Source organism: Stomoxys calcitrans, chromosome 5, assembly GCF_963082655.1.
Source record: "Stomoxys calcitrans chromosome 5, idStoCalc2.1, whole genome shotgun sequence".
In the NCBI taxonomy this organism is placed as follows: domain Eukaryota; kingdom Metazoa; phylum Arthropoda; class Insecta; order Diptera; family Muscidae; genus Stomoxys; species Stomoxys calcitrans.
The window spans coordinates 132042994-132062819 of NC_081556.1; the positions used below are offsets into that span (position 1 = coordinate 132042994).

At 39.5% G+C, this 19826-nt stretch overlaps 1 protein-coding gene across 2 annotated transcripts in view; it reads right to left on the bottom strand.

Annotated features, from left to right (window-relative positions):
• LOC106089640 (semaphorin-2A-like) overlaps window positions 1–19826 on the bottom strand; it is a 358068-nt gene that overhangs the window by 134723 nt on the left and 203519 nt on the right. For both annotated transcript variants that reach the window (XM_059369195.1, XM_059369194.1), the window contains exon 2: window positions 6349–6436. In XM_059369195.1, the coding sequence (XP_059225178.1) occupies window positions 6349–6436 (88 nt within the window). The remainder of the gene's footprint in view (window positions 1–6348; window positions 6437–19826) is intronic.

Consider the following 19826-nt stretch of genomic DNA (forward strand, 5'->3'; position numbering starts at 1 on the left):
TCACACCTAAGTATTTGACCTTGTCAGATATCGAAATCGTCGTATTGCGGAAATGTGGTGCGTTAAATTGGCCCAACTTCGTCTTCCTCGTGAACATATTTCAGTCTTCTCTGGGTTAACATTGAGAACTCTCTTGGTGTAGCCCAATCATGTGCCATATGCAAGACCCTTTCGGCCCTTTGGCATAGCTCGTTCGAATCCTTACCCCTTAGAAGTAGTATAACATCCTCTGCGTAGCAGAGGGGTTCAAATGCCCTCTCAGTCAGCACCCGTAATAGGTCATTTATGGTGGCCACCCATGGGAGTGGCGATTAAATGCCCCCCAGTGGCATGCCCTGTGCCAGCTTCTCCCTTATATTTATGCCATGGAACACACAATATATCCACCTGTTCCTTAGCATATGGTTTATCCAGTCTCTAAGGACCGGGTCCACCCGGTACTGCTCTAAAAATTGGATCAGTGTGTCGCTCCGCACATTGTTAAAAGCCCCCTCGAAGTCAATGCATACCGCCAGTGTGTACGTTTTAGCATCGAAGGATTCTTCTATTCTATGCACAACCTCGTGCAGGGCAGTTTCCACCGACCTTCCCTTGACATAGGCATGCTGTTTGTTTGTTTGAGCAGTTCGCTGGATGCCATACTCTTTATCATGGTGTCCAAAATAAGTTCCATGGTTTTGAAAGAAAGTAAGGCTTATGGGTCTGTAGGCCTTTGGTGTCGCATAACTTGCCTTGCCGGGCTTAGGTATAAACACCACCCTTGCCTCCTGCCAGGCTTTCGGAGTATATGAAAGTCCTAGGCCCGCTGTGAAAATTTTGGCCAGACGAGGCGCCAGATAGTCTGCCACTTTCTGTAGTAACGCCGGAAATATCCCACCAGGTCCGGGTGTCTTAAATGGTTTGAAGCTCCTCAAGGATTCCTTCACCATAAATGCCGTTATTATAAACCTTCGATCAACGTCATTATTCCAAGATTCCGGTGTCTCCTTGAGTCCCTTCGAATCCTGTGGAAAATGAGTTTTCATCAAAAGCCTCAACATGTCCTCCGTTGTCTCTGCTCTCCCATATCGTCTACTAAAGTTTCAGTTTGGGCATGGGTTTTTGAGAGAAACTTTTTTAGCTTGCCGGTGTTATTAACGCTATCGACCTGTTCGCAGAAAAACTTCCAGGAGGCACGTTTTGTCGTTCGAGTAATCTTATTGTATTCCTTGAGCCGTGTGTAATACAATTCCTCATAAACTTCCGCTTTTTTACGAAGTGCTCTGTTCAAAAGTCTGCGGACCTCTTTCCCAATATTGCGAATCTCCCCGGTCACCCAGAGTTTTTCTTGGGCTGATTTCTTTTTCCGAAGAGGACAACTATCTTCGAAGGATCCCACCAGTGCAGTCGTAATTCTGTTGACACTCTCGTCAATCTCTTCTATGCTTGGACCATCTAAATTATCTTGCCCAAGTCTTCTTCTGAATAGCCTTCCGAATTTTGTCCAGTTGGTCTTCAACTTATTCCGGAAGCTTATCGGATTCGGTGCTGGCCGTGCTATTCTAAACCTAATGTAGCGATGGTCAGAGAAAGAGTGTTCCATGGAGAGCCTCCAATCCTGAACCTCATCGATAAGATTTTCTGAACATATCGTCACATCTAATACCTCCTCCCTAATCTAATACCTAAAATTTGCTATAAAAAAATTTTTTTTTTAAATTTTTTAAATTTTCTTAAATTTTTTTAACAAAAACTTCCATTTAATGTTTTAAAAAATCATATAAATTTTTATATTTCCCCTCTCATTAGTTTTTTGGTTCATTTCAGGTGCCTCAGGTTGGTTCTCTCAGTCACTAAGAAAGCTCATATGCTTAAAGTTTCACAAAAAATAATTGCAGACAAACGCTAAAGAGCGCATAGTAAAAATTAAACGCGTTTTTTTCCAAAAGTTCAATAAATAAAATTTACTAACACGTACACATTTGGCATGATTATGTTGATAGCTATGAAGGCAAGCATGTTCATCGGCAAACGGGGTTTGCAAGAGGCAACTTCAAGGGGTTTTTGCCTTTTGGAAAACGGAAACATTCTGTAAGTGCTTATTAAGAGAATGTAGACGCTCTTCTGGGGTCTAATGAAAAAGTTACCTCGGTTTTAATTTCCACTACACTTCTAGTAATGATGACTAGTATGAGCAAATTGCTGGCTGAGAGTGTAAAAGTGCTAAGTCAAGTTTTTGAAAAACTTGAAAGAGCAAATGTTGAGAAAAGAAGGCAATGAGGAGTGACTTTCAATTTGTACACTAGGGTGGTGACTTCTTATACCCTAGACCACTACTGTGGTATAGGGTATTATAACTTAGTGAATTAGTTTGTAACACCCAAAAGGAAGAGAGATAGACCCATTGATAAGTATACCGTTCGACTCAGAATCACTTTCTGATTCGATTTAGCTATGTCTGTCTGTCTGTCCGTCTGTCCGTCTGTCCATGTTAATTTATGTACAAAATACAGGTCGCAATATTTATCCGATTGTCTTCAAATTTGGTACAGGCATGTTTTTCGGCCTAGAGACGAAGCCTATTGAAATTGGAAAAAATCGGTTCAGATCTGGATATAGCTACCATATATATGTTCGTCCGATTTTCAGTAAATAATGCAATAAAATGATCATTTGTTAACCGATTCGCACGAAATTTGGCAGGAAGGGTTTTTTTACGACTGTCGACATTATTGGTGAATTTCATGGAAATCGGTTTAGATTTAGATATAGCTCTCATATGTATATATCGCCCGATTTTCACTCCTAGAGCCACTGCAAGCACATTTATTGACCAATCTTGCCAAAATGTTGCACAACGCTTTCCTCGATGACTACCACAATATACATGGAGTTTGGTCAAAATCGGTTCCAATTTAGATATATCTCCCATATATATGTTCGTCCGATTTCCAGTAATATTGCAATAAAATGGTCTTTTGTTAACCGATTTTCTCGAAATTCGGCAGTAGGGATTTTCTTATGACTCTCAAAATAATTGGTGCATTTCATAGAAATCGGCCCAGATTTAGATATAGCTGTCATATATGTATATCGCCCGATTTTCACTTCTAGAACCACTGCAAGCACATTTATTGACCAATCTTGCTAAAATATTGCATAACGCTTTCCTCGACGACTACCACATTATCTGAGAAGTTTGCTGGGAATCGATTCAGAATTAGATATAGCTCCCATATATACGTTCGTCAGATTTTGGGTTATTTGCCATAATGTTTCCATTTGTAAACCGTTTTTTTTACAGTTTGAACACGTTTGCTAGCCGAGGTCCATCAAAATTGGTACGGAATTGGATATAGGTCCCTTATTGTACTTATAGGGTAGGTGTAGGGTATTATACAGTAGGGTAGGTGTAGGGTATTATACCGACCGACTTTTGCCATTCCTTACGGGTTTACGACATATGTTTTACTAGTTTTTTCGACTTTTTCCAACTGTGCGACGATGAGGCGGTACGATGAGCAGAATATGGAAACGATGCAGTGATCGGAATAACCAAGGGGTGCAAGGTCGATAACTTCTTACTACTCAGGGTGTGAAGTTAGGCAAAGGTCAATAGTATTATTTTGGTGGCCTTGGACACAAGAAATGTGTGTGGGTTCATTCATTAGTTACGTGAAGCCATTATGTGCGGCGAAGAGCTCTGCGTGTTGGACCTCCGGAGGCGTTTGGCTCGAATGGGAAAGCCAGGAGGAATTGTGGACATTGAAATCCCCAGCAACACAACTTCACTGGCTAGAAAATGGTCCAAAATGCTCGAAGTTGAATCAAAGCCATTAAACAAAATCCTCCTTTCCGACTTTGGATTTCAATTTAGAAATTCGACATGTAATAGATGTGTTCTGACCCTGAATTTAACCCAAAGGAAGTTAAATTCTAAATTTTGGGAATCAAGATGTTGTTGTCTTTGGATTACTATATCCCTACGTCAACCATAAAACCTCAGTGGAAAATGAAAAGGGGTAGGGTGTTGTATCCAGGAATGTGAAAATCCTGTGGATACGAATCCTCAATTTTAGCTCCCATATATAGACGTATCGCCCTAGTTTCACTTTCACAACCTTTGTCAGCGTATGTCTTAAAGATTTTATCAATACTTTGCTCAATGTTTTATTTTATCACAATGACTTTTTTGAAAATCGGTTCAGATTTAAATGCTTATACTACTTATACTGCAATCATTTGTTCAGCAATCCTCATGAAATTCAAAATTAAGGTTTCTCTCATGCCTCTTTTGATCACTAGTGCATTTTATAGAAATCGATTCAGATTTAGATATAGCTCCCATATTTATATATCGCCCGATTTTCAACTTTCGAGACTTTGTAAGCGCATTTATCAACCATTATTTTCAAAATTTTGCACAACGCTTCCTTCTATGACTCCCACAATAAGTACGAAATTTAACGAAATAGCCTGCCTCCAATATATGGGATATTTCTTAATTAAGCACTAGAGAAACAATGGAGGATTAATCACACTTGACTGAACGATTTCATGGTAAGAGAAGGTGCGTTGGCGGATCTCTAAAACTCAAAGTGAAGATATTATGAAGCTTACGGCTAAACAAAAGAATTGACCCTTTCGTTTGCCTCAATGGACATCAGTATGATGCTATAGTATCATCCTATTCCAACCTTATCTAACCCTTTATCCACATATGAAGATGTCATAAATCATAAAGTTGGCCACTAACAAAATTGCCCATAAATATTCCAATAACGAACGGGGGATACTTCTCTCATTTCAATGAGTTCATTCCGTTTTAAGTTATGGCTCAATGATAAGAGGCCTCGTTTTTTATGCCGAGTCCGAACGGCGTAGCACATAGTGACACCACTTTGTAGAGTAGTTTCAACATGGCAGGATACCTCACAAATCTAGCCAGCATTATTGAGGGATAACCACCGCTGATGTTTTTTCTGATGTTCAGAGAACCGCTCCGGGGTTTGAACCCAGGCGTTCGGCGTTATAGGCGGGCATGCTAAACTCAGCGCCGCGGTTCTGACCCAAAAATGTACATGTTCGCCTATGACCTTTCGCCTATGACTCGTTTTTTATGCCGAGTCCGAACGGCGTAGCACACAGTGACACCACTTCGTAGAGAAGTTTTAACATGGCAGGATACCTCACAAGTCTAGCCGGCATTATTGAGGGATAACCACCGTTGATGCTCTTTTCTGATGTTCACTCCAGGGTTTGAACCCAGGCGTTTGACGTCATAGACGGACCAGCCAACCTCTACGCCGCGGTTCTGCCCTAAAAATTGGCATGTTCGCCTATGACCTATCGCCTATGACTCGTTTTTTATGCTGAGTCCGAACGGCGAGCACACAGTGACACCACTTCGTAGAAAAGTTTTAACATGGCAGGATACCTCACAAATCTAGCCAGCATGATTGAGGAATAACCACCGCTGATGTTTTTTTCTGATGTTCACTCCGGGATTTGAACCCAGGCGTTCGGCGGCATAGGCGGTTCTGCCCTAAAAATTTACATATTCGCCCATGACCCTGTCTTAACAAATCCGTTGCATTTCGAACGAACTTCCAATCTCAGGCATAGCAAATGCCAAAAAGCAAACTTAGCTCGTTTTCCTATTTAGACGGCCAAGAGGTTATACCACTACAGAGCCGTTGTGGTTGGCTCAATGGTTTTCATTGTGCGTGAGCGTATGCGAATAATGAAATGAATCTATGTGTTATCGTATATGTGTGTATGTGTGTGTGCAGTAATGGCGTGAACGGATGCATGTGTGTATGTGTGTGTTAGTTTACCATATGAGCAGACATTAAAGCAGACAAACAACAGCAACAAAAAAAAAACGAAATCATTAATTTATAATTACGTATGCTAACAGTGTTGCTCTCTCTGCCAATCTCGTGGTAAACGGAAGAGTAACTGGAAACGGAAATAAGTTTTGAAAGTTGTTGAAAAACGTAATCATTAGAGCAACATATAAAGAGACAAACACACACATACGCTCCTCACACATATGTTGTAACAGAGGTTTTGCCACGAAAAGAAACTAAAACTGCGATGCAAAATTTTAATCAACCATATATTACATGGAACATTCGATAGTTCAGAGATGTATAAGATATAAGGGGTCCTTTAAGCGGAGCTAATAGAGGTTTTGCCAGGAAAGGAAATGGGATGCAAAATTTTAATCAACCATAGTTTACATGTATACGATCTAAGGGATCCTTTAAACGGAGTATTTAGAATTAGACTATACTATGGTATGTAAAAAATAAATAAAAATTATTTTAATAAATAAAATATAAAATTTTTAACAACGATACTTACATTGCTCCAACGTATAAGGCATTATGCCTTTCGTCAAAATAAAATGTCTTGTAGAATAAAGGCCCACAGCTAAAATCCTTAACATGATCTGTAAGTAAAAGAAATTGTAAGCGATGTATTAGTTGATGAATTAAGCTTCTGGATCTTCATACCCGTAGGAGTATGTTTTAACTATATATTCTAATCTAAGCCGATTCTTAGAGAATTGAACAGTAATAGCTCCCTGCAACTAGTGCTAAATTGCAGGGAAACGAAAATTTGCAACGAAATTCAAACCATGTCCGTCCGTCCGTCTGTCGAAATCACCATACAGGTCGAACGCGTAGAGCTAGCCGTTTGAAATTGTTCACAGATACTTTATGTTGACGTAGGTCATTGGGGATGGCAAATGGGCCAGATCGTATCAGATTTGGATATAGCTCCCATATAAACCGATCTCCCTAATTGATTTATTGAGCCTCTGGAAGCCTAAATTTGCATCCGATTTGGCTGAAATTTTGCACATAGTGTTCTGTTATGATTCCTAACAACTGCGCCGAATACGGTCTACATCGGTGCTTAAACTGATATAGCTCCCATATAAACCGATCTCCCGATTTGTCTTCTTGAGCCCCTAGAAGTCACAATTTTCATACAATTTGAAATTTTGTACATCGCGTTTTGTTGTGGCTTTCAAGAACTGTGCCAAGCACGGTCGGTGTATAACCTGATACAGCTCTCATATAAACCGATCTCCCTTTTCGATTTCTAGAGCCTCTGGAAGCCTTAATTTTCATCCAATTTGAAATTTTGTACATCGCGTTTTGTTATGGTATTCAAGAACTATGCTAAGTAGCATCCAAATCGGTTTTTACCCGATATAGCTCCCATATAAAGCGATCTACCGATTTGACTTTTTAAACCCCTATAAGCCCCGTTTTTTATTAGATTTTGCTGAAATTTTGGGTATAGTGTTATGTTATGACTCTCAACAACTGCGATTTGTTATGACCGAACAACTGCGGTCCAATTTGATCTATAACCAAATAAAGCTCCTATATTTTAGCAGATTCCATGGTGGTGGTCCTAGTCTTGGGCACCCAGATTCGGACTGGCCGAACTTAGCACGCTTTTACTTGTTATCTGATTTCAACTAAATTTAAAACAAGAAGTAATGTTGGACCTCTTGACATATTGGGTTGCCCAAAAAGTAATTGCGGATGAACTTTAATCAAATATACTTTTTTTCCACTTATTTTCTAAAACAAGCTAAAAGTAACAGCTGATAACTGACAGAAGAAAGAATGCAATTACAGAGTCACAAGCTGTGAAAAAATTTGTCAACGGCGACTATATGAAAAATCCGCAATTACTTTTTGGGCAACCCAATATATACCGCGTATGATCAAGATCTGACTATATGTGGCTATAGCAGCTATATACACAGATCTCTTGATTCAAGATCTTGCTTCTTTACACTCAGCGAGTTATTTTAGACCCCTCAACATCAGTACCGACAATAGTAAAAATCGGGCTCTATTAGAATATAGCTGCCGCATAGAGTTATCTCTCGATTAATGGTCTTTGGCGCATTTGTTTCCCGATTTCGTTGAAATCTATCATAGTGAGTTATATTAGGACCCCCTACATCCTTGCTAATATGATTCAGATCGGACCATATAAGGATATAGGTTTCATGTATTAGACCCATAAACGTCACACTTATTAGCGGACTAGCTGACCCGGGCCCGCACCGCTGCACCTTCTTTTACTTTATATGGAACAAAAGTTTCCTTGGAATATTTATTTTCGACAATTAAAGATCTTTTAGTGAAATACCATGCTACGAATATAGTATATCGCTTGAATAACAGTTTAACAATAAAGTGGTCTACGAATTTAAGTTTGGATGTAAGGTGTACTCCATTCTTAAAATACTTCATTTCAGCCCGATATTCTCATGATGTCTGATTTAGTGGTGTTTTCGGGGGAGAGGTGGTCCCTCAGATACTTGGCCCTGAAAAAATATCAGTATCGTGCTCTTCTTTCAAATACCATTTATTTAAACCCCATATTGCCATTGACTTAACAAGAGTTTAGAGGATGAGGCGCCCCCCAAACACATGGGCCCAAAGTAGGTTATCAAATTCGTTTTCTAATCTCAAATACCTTTAATTTTGGCCACATATTGGTATGGTCGAAAAATTTTTTCCCTTTGGGGGTGTTTTGGGAAAGGGGTGATGCCCTAAATACATGGTCCTACATTTGGATATCAAATTCGTATTCTACTCCCAAAAACCTTTGTTTGAGCCCCATATTGCGATGGTCACTAAAAAATTGCTGTTTGTGGGGTATCTTGGGAAAGGGGTTGATCCCCAGAAAATTTGTCCCGAAAGTGGGTATCAATTCTTGCTCTACCCCCCAATACTTTTCAACTAAGCTCCACATTGACATGGTCGGTAAATTTGCCCTAATAAGGAGAGTTTTGGGGATTGGGGTGTTCCCTCAATCACTAAGCCCGGAATATATCAGCAACGTGCTCTATTCTCATATATCTATATATCATTTATTTGAACCCCATATTGCCATTGCCCTCAAAATTGGATATGAAATTCGTTTTCAAATCTCATTTGAACTCCTTATTGCAAAAGTCAGCAAATATGTCCGGTTTGGGGTATTGGCCCTTAAAACTATGAATATTTAGTTCCACTCTCTTTACGACCCAAATTGTCTTGGTGAGCAAATACGTCCTATTTGGGAGTTGTTATGGTGGTGGGACGTCCGCTAGACAGTTGGTCCCTAATATTGATATCAGATACGTGGTCTACTCCCCCATACCTTCAATTTGAGTCCCATATTTCCATAGTCGGCAAACATGACCGGCTTGGGGGGTGTTTTGGGGGATGGGCGGCCACTCATTGAGTTGGCCTTGAAAATATATATCGGATTCGTGTTCTATTCTAAAAACCCTCTTATTTGAGCCTCATATTGCAAAAGTCAGCAAATAGTTACTATTTGGGTGGTGTTGTGGGAGTGGGGTGGCCCCATAGACACTTTTCCCGAATATTGATATCAGATTCGTTTTTTACTCCCAAAGACCTTTCATTTGAGCCCCATATGGCTATGGTCGTAAATTTGTCCCCTTTGGGAGATGTTTTTGGGGAGAGGCGGCCCCCCAAACACTTAGTCCCATATTTGGATATTGGATTCTAATTCTACACTCAAATACCTCTTATTTAACCCCCATATTCCCATGGTCAGTAAATAAGTCCTGTTTGGGGAGTGTTTTGAAGAAGGGGTGGACCCCCACCCAGAAACGTGGTCCCACATTTGGATATCAGATTCGTATTCTACTCAAAAATACCTTCTATTTGAGTCCTATATTGCCTTGGTCGGTAAATTTGTCTGATTTAGGAGAGTTTTGGGGGTTGGGTGGTGTTGTGGGGGTGGGGAGGCCCCATAGACACTTTTCCCGAATATTGATATCAGATTTGTGCTTTACTCCAAAAGACCTTTCATTTGAGCCCCATGTGGCTATGGTCGTAAATGTGTCCCCTTTGGGGGAGGATTTTGGGGAGAGGCGGCCCCCAAACACTTGGTCTCATATTTGGATATCAGATTCTAATTTTACACTCAAATACCTTTTATTTAAGCCCCATATTCCCATGGCCAGTAAATAACTCCTGTTTGGGGGGTGTTTTGGGGAAGGGGTGAACCCTCAGAAACGTGGTCCCACATTTGGATATCAGATTGGTATTCTGCTCACAAATACCTTTCATTTGAGTCCTATATTGCCATGGTCGGTAAATATGTCCGATTAGAGGTGTTTTGGGGCATGGGGTGGTCCCCCTAGCACTTGGTCCGACAATTGGATATCAGATACGTTTTCTTATCCTAAATAGGGTACTATATGAGAGCACACAAAATTTCGCTCCGAGATCTGGCGTTTCTGAAAATTAGGGTAAGGGGGAGGGTCCGCCCCCCTTTAAAACCCTCCGAGGTTGTCCTTATCGATTTTGCTCCAGATCAAATCTTTTTTTTTTTTGTATTTAGCTGTAATGGTTTCATAGTCCATTTGTCACCGGATTGTTTTGAAATGTGGTTAACTCATATTCACGAAGGGTGGATATCGAAAGTTCGGCCCGGCCAAACTTAATGCTTCTTTACTTGTTAAACTTGCTTTGTGGTTTTTATACTTTAAGGTCCAATATTTGCTATACAATATTATAAAGCAGGCGTATCTTCCCCTTTCTTAACATTGCCAATTCCAATAATTTTTCTACATTACCCAGAGTTATTCACTAGGATAAGAACCGATTCAATGTCTGCTATAACATGTTGGTATGGAAAATTGAGAGAAAATCTGTGAGAAACTTTTAATTGGATTACATGCTACACTACAAGTACTTTGTAGAAAACTTCACCCTTCAAGTTGTTTGATGTAAATTTTTCAAATTAATTCAATTTATTTGGCAAATTATTTAACTTTTCTTATTGGCCGCTCTTAAAGGTCAATGATAAGTTTACCTTAAGAAATCTGTTTCTTTGACTTTGGTTTGGCATTCTTGAAATTGCGTAGAAATATTTTTACGAGAGAAATGCAACAAATGTTACTCATTTCGAGGGCAAGAATTTTTTCAGCTACCTTTCGTTTTGAGTGGAATCAGTGTTCCTCCATGGCTTTTCTATTATTTTCTTTTTTTTTTCTTTTTGCTACCAAAATCACATTTTGTTTTCTTGTTGAACTTACAGCCATTATATTTTGCTGTGTCAACACCTGAAGTTGACATAAAATCTACTTCTAGTTCTCTATACCTTAGCTTGGCCAAAAATGCTTTTGCTAAGAAATGTCTGTCTACAAATTTGTTACCCTCCAGTCTGCTTCAGTCCCTTTTCAAGGATTTACTTAATTTTTCGTTTTTTTTTTTTTTTGTTGTTGAACTAGAAGTAGAAGTTCATGAAAAATAAGGAATATCTCTCTGACTGTCGTAGCTGTTTGCAAAAAAGTTTGCCTTAACTGTCAGTGCTGTAATATTGTTATCATTGCCACTTTCACTCTGTGCCACATTGATGTGTAGCGTCGCCAAGGTGTAAGGGATGGCGGGAGGACGGTTGAGAGATAAAGCAGAAACTAGAAGCTAGGGAAAATATAATGGAACAATTTTTAGCTTTTACATTTGTCTTAATAGAGTTATGTTATGGTGCTAAGTTTGGAGAATGTCAGTGCACTGAGAAAAAAATTGTGATAAAAATCAAATGCGTATAAAAAATAATTCGTGTTTGTTTGAATGTATGTTCCGTATAGACTCTAAAACGGCTGAATCGAGCATAATCTGTGAAAATTTCACAGATTATGCATAATCTGTGAAAATTTCACAGATCATGCATAATCTGTGAAATTTTCACAGATTATGCATAATGATACCGTGGTGAAAATAGGGTACTAAATTTTTTGCTTTCTGAAGGGGGGGAGCGGACCCTCCCCCTTACCCTAATTTTCAAAAACGCCAGATCTCGCAGTGGGTGGGTGATTTAAGCAAAATTTTGTGTGCTCTCTAACAGTGACCTAAAAACAAAAATTCGTTATCCAAATTTCGGATGGGGTACCTAGAGGGGGTCTCCCCACCCCCAAAACCTACCAAATATATATATATATAAACCAATCACGACAATATGGGATTCAAATTAAAGGTATTTGCGAGTAGATTTCGTATCTGATAATCAAATGTGGAACCAAGTTTCTGAAGGTCCACCCCTTCCCCAAAACACCCCTCAAACGGGACTTATTTGCTGACCATGGCAATATGGGGTTCAAATAAAAGGTATTGAGTGTAGAATATGAAGCTGATATCGAAATGTGGAACCAAGTGGTTAGGGAGTCGCCCTTCCCTTAAAAACACAGCCCAAACGGGAAAAATTTACGACCATGGCAATATAAAGCTCAAATGGAAAGACTTTGGGAGTAGTTCACGAGTCTGATATCAACATTTGGTGAAGTATCAAAGGGACCACCCCCCAGAACACCAACCGAATAGGACGTATTTGGTGACCATAGCAATGAGGGGCTTAAATAAGAGGTTTTTTTGAGTAGAACATGAACCTTAAAGATATTTTCAAGGCTAAGTCACTGAGTGGCCACCCCATCCCTCCAAAGCACCCCCAAAATCGCACATGTTTGCAAACTATGGAAATATGGGGTTCAAATGAAAGGTATTTGGGAGTAGACCACGAATCTGATATCAACATTCGGGACCAACTGTCTAGGGGATGTCCGACCTCCATAACAACCCCCAAATATAACGCATTTGCTCCCCACAACAATTTGGGTCTTAAAGAGAGTGGAGCTCGATATTGAGAGTTCTTAGGACCCATACCCCAAAGCGGACATATATACTGACTTTTGCAATAAGGGGTTTAAATGAAAGGTATTTGAGATTAGAAATCACAATTCTAAGGCCAATGGCAATATGGGGTTCAAATAAATGATAGTGGAGAGTAGAGCACGATGATGATTTATTTTCAGAGCTAAGTGTTTGGGGGATCACCCCGCTCACCAAAACACACCTAAATCATACCATGTCAATGTGGGGCTCAAATGAAAGGTATTGGGGAGTAGACCACATAATCGATATCTAGCCATTCCCCAAAACAGCCCAAAAACAGCAATTATTCATTGACCCTTGCAATATCGGGCTAAAATAAAGGTATTTTGGAGTAGATTACGAATCTGATATCCAAATAGGGGACCATGTATTTGAGGCACCACCCCTTTCCCAAAACAATCCACGAAAAGTAAAAATTTACCACTGCAATATTTGGCTCAAACGAACAGTTTTTGGACTTAGAAAACGAATTTGATAACCAGTTGTGGGACCAGGAGCATGGAGAACGCCACATCCCATGAACTCCCCTCTAACCAATGGCAATATGGGGTTTAAATAAATGGTAAATGGTATAGAGTAGAGAACGATGTTGATATTTTTTTTCGGGCTAAGTGTCTGGGGGATCACCTCACACCCGAAAACACCGCTAAATCGTACATACGACCATGGCAATATGGGGCTCAAATTAAAAGTATTTTTGAAGTAGAGCACGAAATTTATATCCAATTTCGGGACCACGTTTCTACACCACCCCTTAAACCCACCAACCACAACCCTGGGGCTCTTCCCACTCCCAAAATCTCCATAAGAATATCGAACTCAAATAAAGTCTTTCAAGACTGTAGTACATCTAACATCCAAACTTAAATGACCCGAAACTCTCACAGCAAATTCATAACTCAAACAGCCTTCAAAAGCCATATCAGATGAAAAATTTATATAGGGGAGCTATATCTAAATCTGGACCGATTTTTATGGAACTTTGCACACATATGAGAACGTTGATTAAAACGCTCCATGCCAAATTTTGTAAGGATGGGATCCAATTCATGGGAGCTATATATAAATCTGAACCGATTATAATGAAATTTTCCACACATATTAGGACGTCACAAAAAGCACTCCCTGCCAAATTTTGTAAAGATCGGACCAAAATTGTGCCTTCTACAGCCTTTGTAGGTCAAATCTGACAAAAGTTATATATGAGAGCTATATCTAAATCTGAACCGATTTAAATGAAATTTTGCACAACTATTGGGACGTCACACGAAAAATTTCATGTCAAGTTTGGTAGAGATCGCAACAAAATTGTGGCTCCTACAGCTTTAAAACGGCACATCGGATGAAAGATATATATGGGAGCTATATCTAAATCTGCACCGATTTCAATAAAATTTTGCAAGCATTTTGGGTCGTTAAAAAAAAAACACTTCGTGCTAAATTTTGTAAGGATCGGACCAAATTTCGGTGCTTCTACAGCTTTAAAAGGGCACATCGGATGAAAGATATATATGGGAGCTATATCCAAATCTGAACCGATTTTGATGAAATTTTGCGTACATATTGGGAGGTCACAAAAAGCACTTGGTGCCAAATTTGGTAGAGATCGCACCACAATTGCGGCTTCTACAGCTTTAAAAGGGCACATCGGATGAAAGATATATATGGGAGCTATTTCTAAATCTGGACCGATTTTTTTCAAAGTCAAAATTTTGTGAAAATCGGACAACATATGCGAGCTGTACCTTGATTACAAGAATACATGGACAAACAGACAGACGGACATAGCTAAATCGAATCAGGAAGTGGTTCTAAGCCGATCACCTACTTTTACCGTTAGTCAAAGACCAGAAGTTGCAGTGACCAGTAATGATTCCTATAAGCAATTCGACGCCTTGCTTCCTCAAAATAAATTTTTGATTTAAGATTTAAACTGTCGTCTAAAAAAAAATATTATAGAAACTTTGTTTTGAAAAAAAAAGAAATCGTATCTTTAAAGGTAGCTCTGGTTTAAAAATTTATTAAATATGTATTGCTAAGATACTGAAAAACCTGGTAAACCTACCAAAAATTAATACTGAACTCTTTATATTTTTTTCCGGTGTACGTTCTTGGCTTTTACACCCTTGGCTTTCATACACTTTACTTTCAAACCTTCCCACCGAAACACCAAAGTCTTGCAAACGTCCCTGAATTCACCTAAGCAAGGGAGCTGACAATTTGAGTTGTGCAAAGCTGCTGTGGATGTATGTCAATTTTATGAGATTTTCTTCGTTTGCTTTTCGCAACTTTTTGCAACCCCTCCAGTTGAGTTACACTCTTCTCTTCTTTTTAACATCTTTGTCACACACAATAATAACACTTTTTTCACAGCTCATGTTCACATCGTTCAAAAACACCTGAAGTCATGGAAATCTGTTGTCTTTTCTTTTATTATTAAATCAGTGCTGCTGTAAGTAAATAAATAACGACTAACAAACAAATAAATGAACGAGAAGTGTAGGAGTGCATAGCCCATTTCGGCTCCTTAGAAAAGAAAAAAAATTGTTGTTATCGTTCTAATAAGAAATTTAATTATTTTCATTTGTGTGTTTCTTGCTATGTTCAGATATTTCAAGTTTAAATGTGCCTGGGTGGCGTATGATTGCCCTACTGTAGTGAATATTAGTCATACGCAGGGATGTACCCATGAAAATTTAAATCTCATTAGCTGAGACAAGAAGTTAGTAAATTACAATCATAATGGAAATAAATAAATTAGCTAAGACACGAAAGAACACAATGTCGAGTGGTAAATAGCAAAGAACTAGGACAAGAAGTACAGGATTCACAAGAGATGAATCAAAATTGAATGCCAAAGGTCGCAAGAACGAAACTTTTAGTAACATATTCCAAATGTTGAAATGAAATAGAAATAACAAGGGCAAAGTTCGGCCGGGCGAATTTTGGTAATACACCACCATGGACAGCGCTTAACATTTAGGCTTATTAGCTCAGTTTGTATTTGAATTATTTTTTATAACTCAAATCGGGTGTTGATTGGGGCTTCTATGGTTTTCAGAAGTCATTTCGGGGTGTCGGATTTTAAGGGACTTTGGTATGAATATTGAAGGGCAAAAGTGTACATCACGAACCGAATTTCAACCAAATTGGATGAAAATGTTGGTTTCTAGGAGCTTAAGAAGTAAAACCTGTTATATGGGTGCTACATCAGGTTATAAGCCGATTTGGATCATACTTAGCACGGTTGTTGGATATCTTAATGAAATACTTTGTGCATAATTTCAACCAAATTGGATAGTAATTGCAGTTTTCCAGAGTCGATTATGTCATAGACGAGCCTATTAGACATAGAGTGGTCAAGACGACCATGAATTTATATGCCTTATGGGGTCGCAGACCAATATTTCGATGTGCTACAAATGGAATGACTAGAAAAGAATACAGACAGACAGCCGGGCGGACAGACGGACATGGCTAAATCAACTTGGAATATCAAGTCGATCAAGTGTCGACGGTAGAGGATATAAAAAGGTGGTATAGACAGCAAATGCGACCTGTGCCTTGATTGTAGGGATACATAAACAGACAGACAAATAAAAAGGCAAACGGGCAGATGTACATATGCTCGGACAAACAAAAAGACAGACTAGCGGACGAAGACCCGGTCGTACACACAATAGACATTCGACCGGACGGCCAGATAGACAGACAGACTGGCAGAAAGGCGTACAGACAGGCGAACACATGGCCGGACATACGGATAAATGCAAGGCCGGACGGAAAGACAAATATACAGCAAGCGAGTAGACATACAGACGGACAAACACAAGACCGGACAAAAGAATGTTCACACGGTTAGATAGACATGCAGACAGAAGCACGAACACATGGCTTGACACACTGATTTTTGTGAATTTCAATAAAAAGAAAATTGCCAAAATATTTGTTATAGAGAGATACGTTTATGTGAGAATTTTAACCTGCTCTTCAAAAACAATTCATTACAGACAAATATTCTTTATAGAGAAAATCGTTATAGACATGTTAAAATAGGTGAAAATGACTGAAAAAATTTGTGTTTTTAATTTCCATTCGTTATAGAGAACAATTTGTTATAGGAAGTTATAGAGAAGCTTGACTGTAATTAAGTAGAATACGAATTTATATTTAATTTGGTTTGGATTTTGGAAACCATATTAAACGCCATTGTGCAAAAATTTCAGCCGTATCGGATAATAATTGAGCTCTCTAGATGCTCAAGAAGTCAAGATACGAGATCGATTTATATCGCAGCCATATACATTTATGAACCGATTTTGACCATACTCGGCACAGTTGTTGAAAGTCATAACAGAACCACTCAAACAAAATTTCAGCCAAATCGAATATGAATTGCGCCCTTAAGTGGCTCATGAAGTCAAGATCCAAGATCGGTTTATATGGCAGCGATTTTAAAACATGGCCCGATATGACCCATTTACAACACCAAATGATCTACACTGATAGAAAGTATGTGTGCAAAATTTCAAGCGCCTAGCTTTACACCTTCAAAGATAGTGTGCTTTCCAACTAAATTTATTTTGTATAATTTTTTTGAGCAGTATCCATGATGGTGGGTTCCCAAGATTCTGCCCGGCCGAACTCACCACTCTTTTGCTTGTGGTAATTCCATTGGAAGGTACTCGAGTGCAAATACCAAATTAGCAAATACCAAATTCGGTATTTTGCTAAGGACGACCGGCCAATAATCCTCAAAATAAATTTGTGAGACAATCGAGACCATATGATAATCATATAAAAGTTCATTAGAAGTGGATTACGAATATGGTATTAATTTAAGATGCCAACCCAAATGCTCCATCTTCCCTTCATGTCCTACACATGCTATCACTTGCCGCACCGTTTTTAAATAAGTGAGCTCGTAGTCCTATGTGTTCCGTTAAGATACCAATAGCTATGCTGACCTCCATCTTACATCCTCTCAGCAATAGCCTCATCTTCTCACGATCTGGATCCCCCCATAGGATTTTCGCCCTCCTACCGACCGTTTCGTTGTTCCACAATGTTGCATGCGCATTCATCGCCCACTCCCTTAACTCGGACTGGGTCGACCCGAAAGGCCTCGGGTTAACCATGTTTATTGACGGCAGTCCTCTGGCCTTCATCGCCAAATCGTCTGTCCATTCATTTTTCCTTACTCCGTTATGGCCCGTCAGCCAAACGATGCGGTTTTTGCCATCCTCAGAGAAGGCTTTAATCTCCTTCATACCTTCCTGGTTGTTATTGCCCTTATGGCAATTTTACTGTCGGTGAAGATAGTCACACTCGACGTCCTCGCGTTAGCACCACACCACTTTATGCATTCCTGCAGCATCGTATTATGATCAGGCAGTCTAAAACAGTTCTTAGTCCCTGGATTCTCAATGTAAACCCCCAGGCCCACTCTGTCCTCTAGCTTTGATCCATTCGTGTAACATGATCTTCCAGATGGCAATACTAGAGTTCCGTCAATCCAAGACTGTGTCGTTGGCAGCAGTGCCTCGCACTCGACTTCAAGATTCATCCCAGGTATCCGATCGGAAATCTCTTCTCTTCCTTCTAAGTTTTATATAGTCGCCTCCTTTATACCGCTATGGTATGAGCTGCTCCCATCCTCAATCCATTCTCCCATCGCCTTAAGTCTCATAGCCGCAGTGACTGCCTCACACTTAATCTGTAAGGCAATGGGTCGGATATCTAGAGTAGTCTCCAGTGCCCTAGTGGGCGTGGCCCTCAACGCTCCACCTATGCCAAGACAAAATGTTCTCTGAACCTATTGTATGGTCCTTATGTTGCACCTTTTCTCCATAACAGTTCACCAAACTAATGAGGCGTAAGTAAGTATTGTTCTTATCACGCTTCTGTAGAGTCAGTGAACTACCCTAGGTTTCAGAGCCCATTTTGAGCCTACGGCGCGTCTACATAGTGCCTTCAGTCTCATAGCCGCAGTGGCTGCCTCACTCTTAATCTGTATGCCAATGGGTCGGATATCTAGAGTAGTCTCCAGTGCCCTAGTGGGCGTGGTCCTCATCGCTCCGCCTATGTCAAGACAACATGTCCTCTGAACCTGTAGTATGGACCTTATGTTGCACTTTTTCTCCATAGCAGTCCACCAAACTACTGAGGCGTAAGTAAGTATTGTTCTTATCACGCTTCTGCAGAGCCAGTGGACTATCCTACTACTAGCCTACGGCCCGTCTACATAGTGCCCAACATCTGTGAGCCTTCTCAGTACGCTGCTGAATGTGACACTTCCAATTCAGTTTCCTGTCCAAGATCGCACCTAAGTATTTGACCTTGTCGTATATCGAAATTGTCTTATTGAGGAAACTGGGTGCGTTAAATTGGTCGACCTTCGGCTTTCTCGTGATTAGGCATATTTCAGTCTTCTCTGGGTTAACATTGAGACCTCTGGGTCTAGCCCAGGGTGTAGCGAAGCACACCGGTCCAGCTTGTATAAACATAAAAAAGTTTGTTTTGCTAATCCTCTACATTCTTAAGACACTAAGCCATTTAGAACTTCTCCAGAGGGGGTTTGGCTCGTTTATAAAAACGAGGTTCCTTACAATTGTATAATTTTGTCATTTAATCGGAAATAACTTTTCGGCATGATAGAAATCTTCCTTCTTCCTTAATGGAATTTTCATAGGCAATTTTTTTTTTAATTTTTTGGCTTATGAAAGAAAGCTATTGATTTGCTTTTAATCTCTTAGGTTCTTTTTTTACTAGTTGTTCATTTTGCTATGTTGGATTTGTTAGAATTACATATCCCTTTTATGAGCACATGAAGTTTTGTACAAATCCAAGCTTCCATTTTGCCAGTTTTTTCTAGAAATTTGTTCTATACTTCAATGATGGGAACCATGTGAAGATAATACATGGAGCTTGCGGCTTTAATGTTAAAGCTTAATTTTCCTTTACCAGGAATCATTGAACAGAATATGATATCCGTTTTTTTTTTTTTACTTTTTTTTGTTAAAAGCCAACATACCTCAAACCAACCATCCACAAAATAAGGAAATATGAAAAATTCCTCAAGCAAAAAATATCACTAACAGCGAATGATATTTTGAT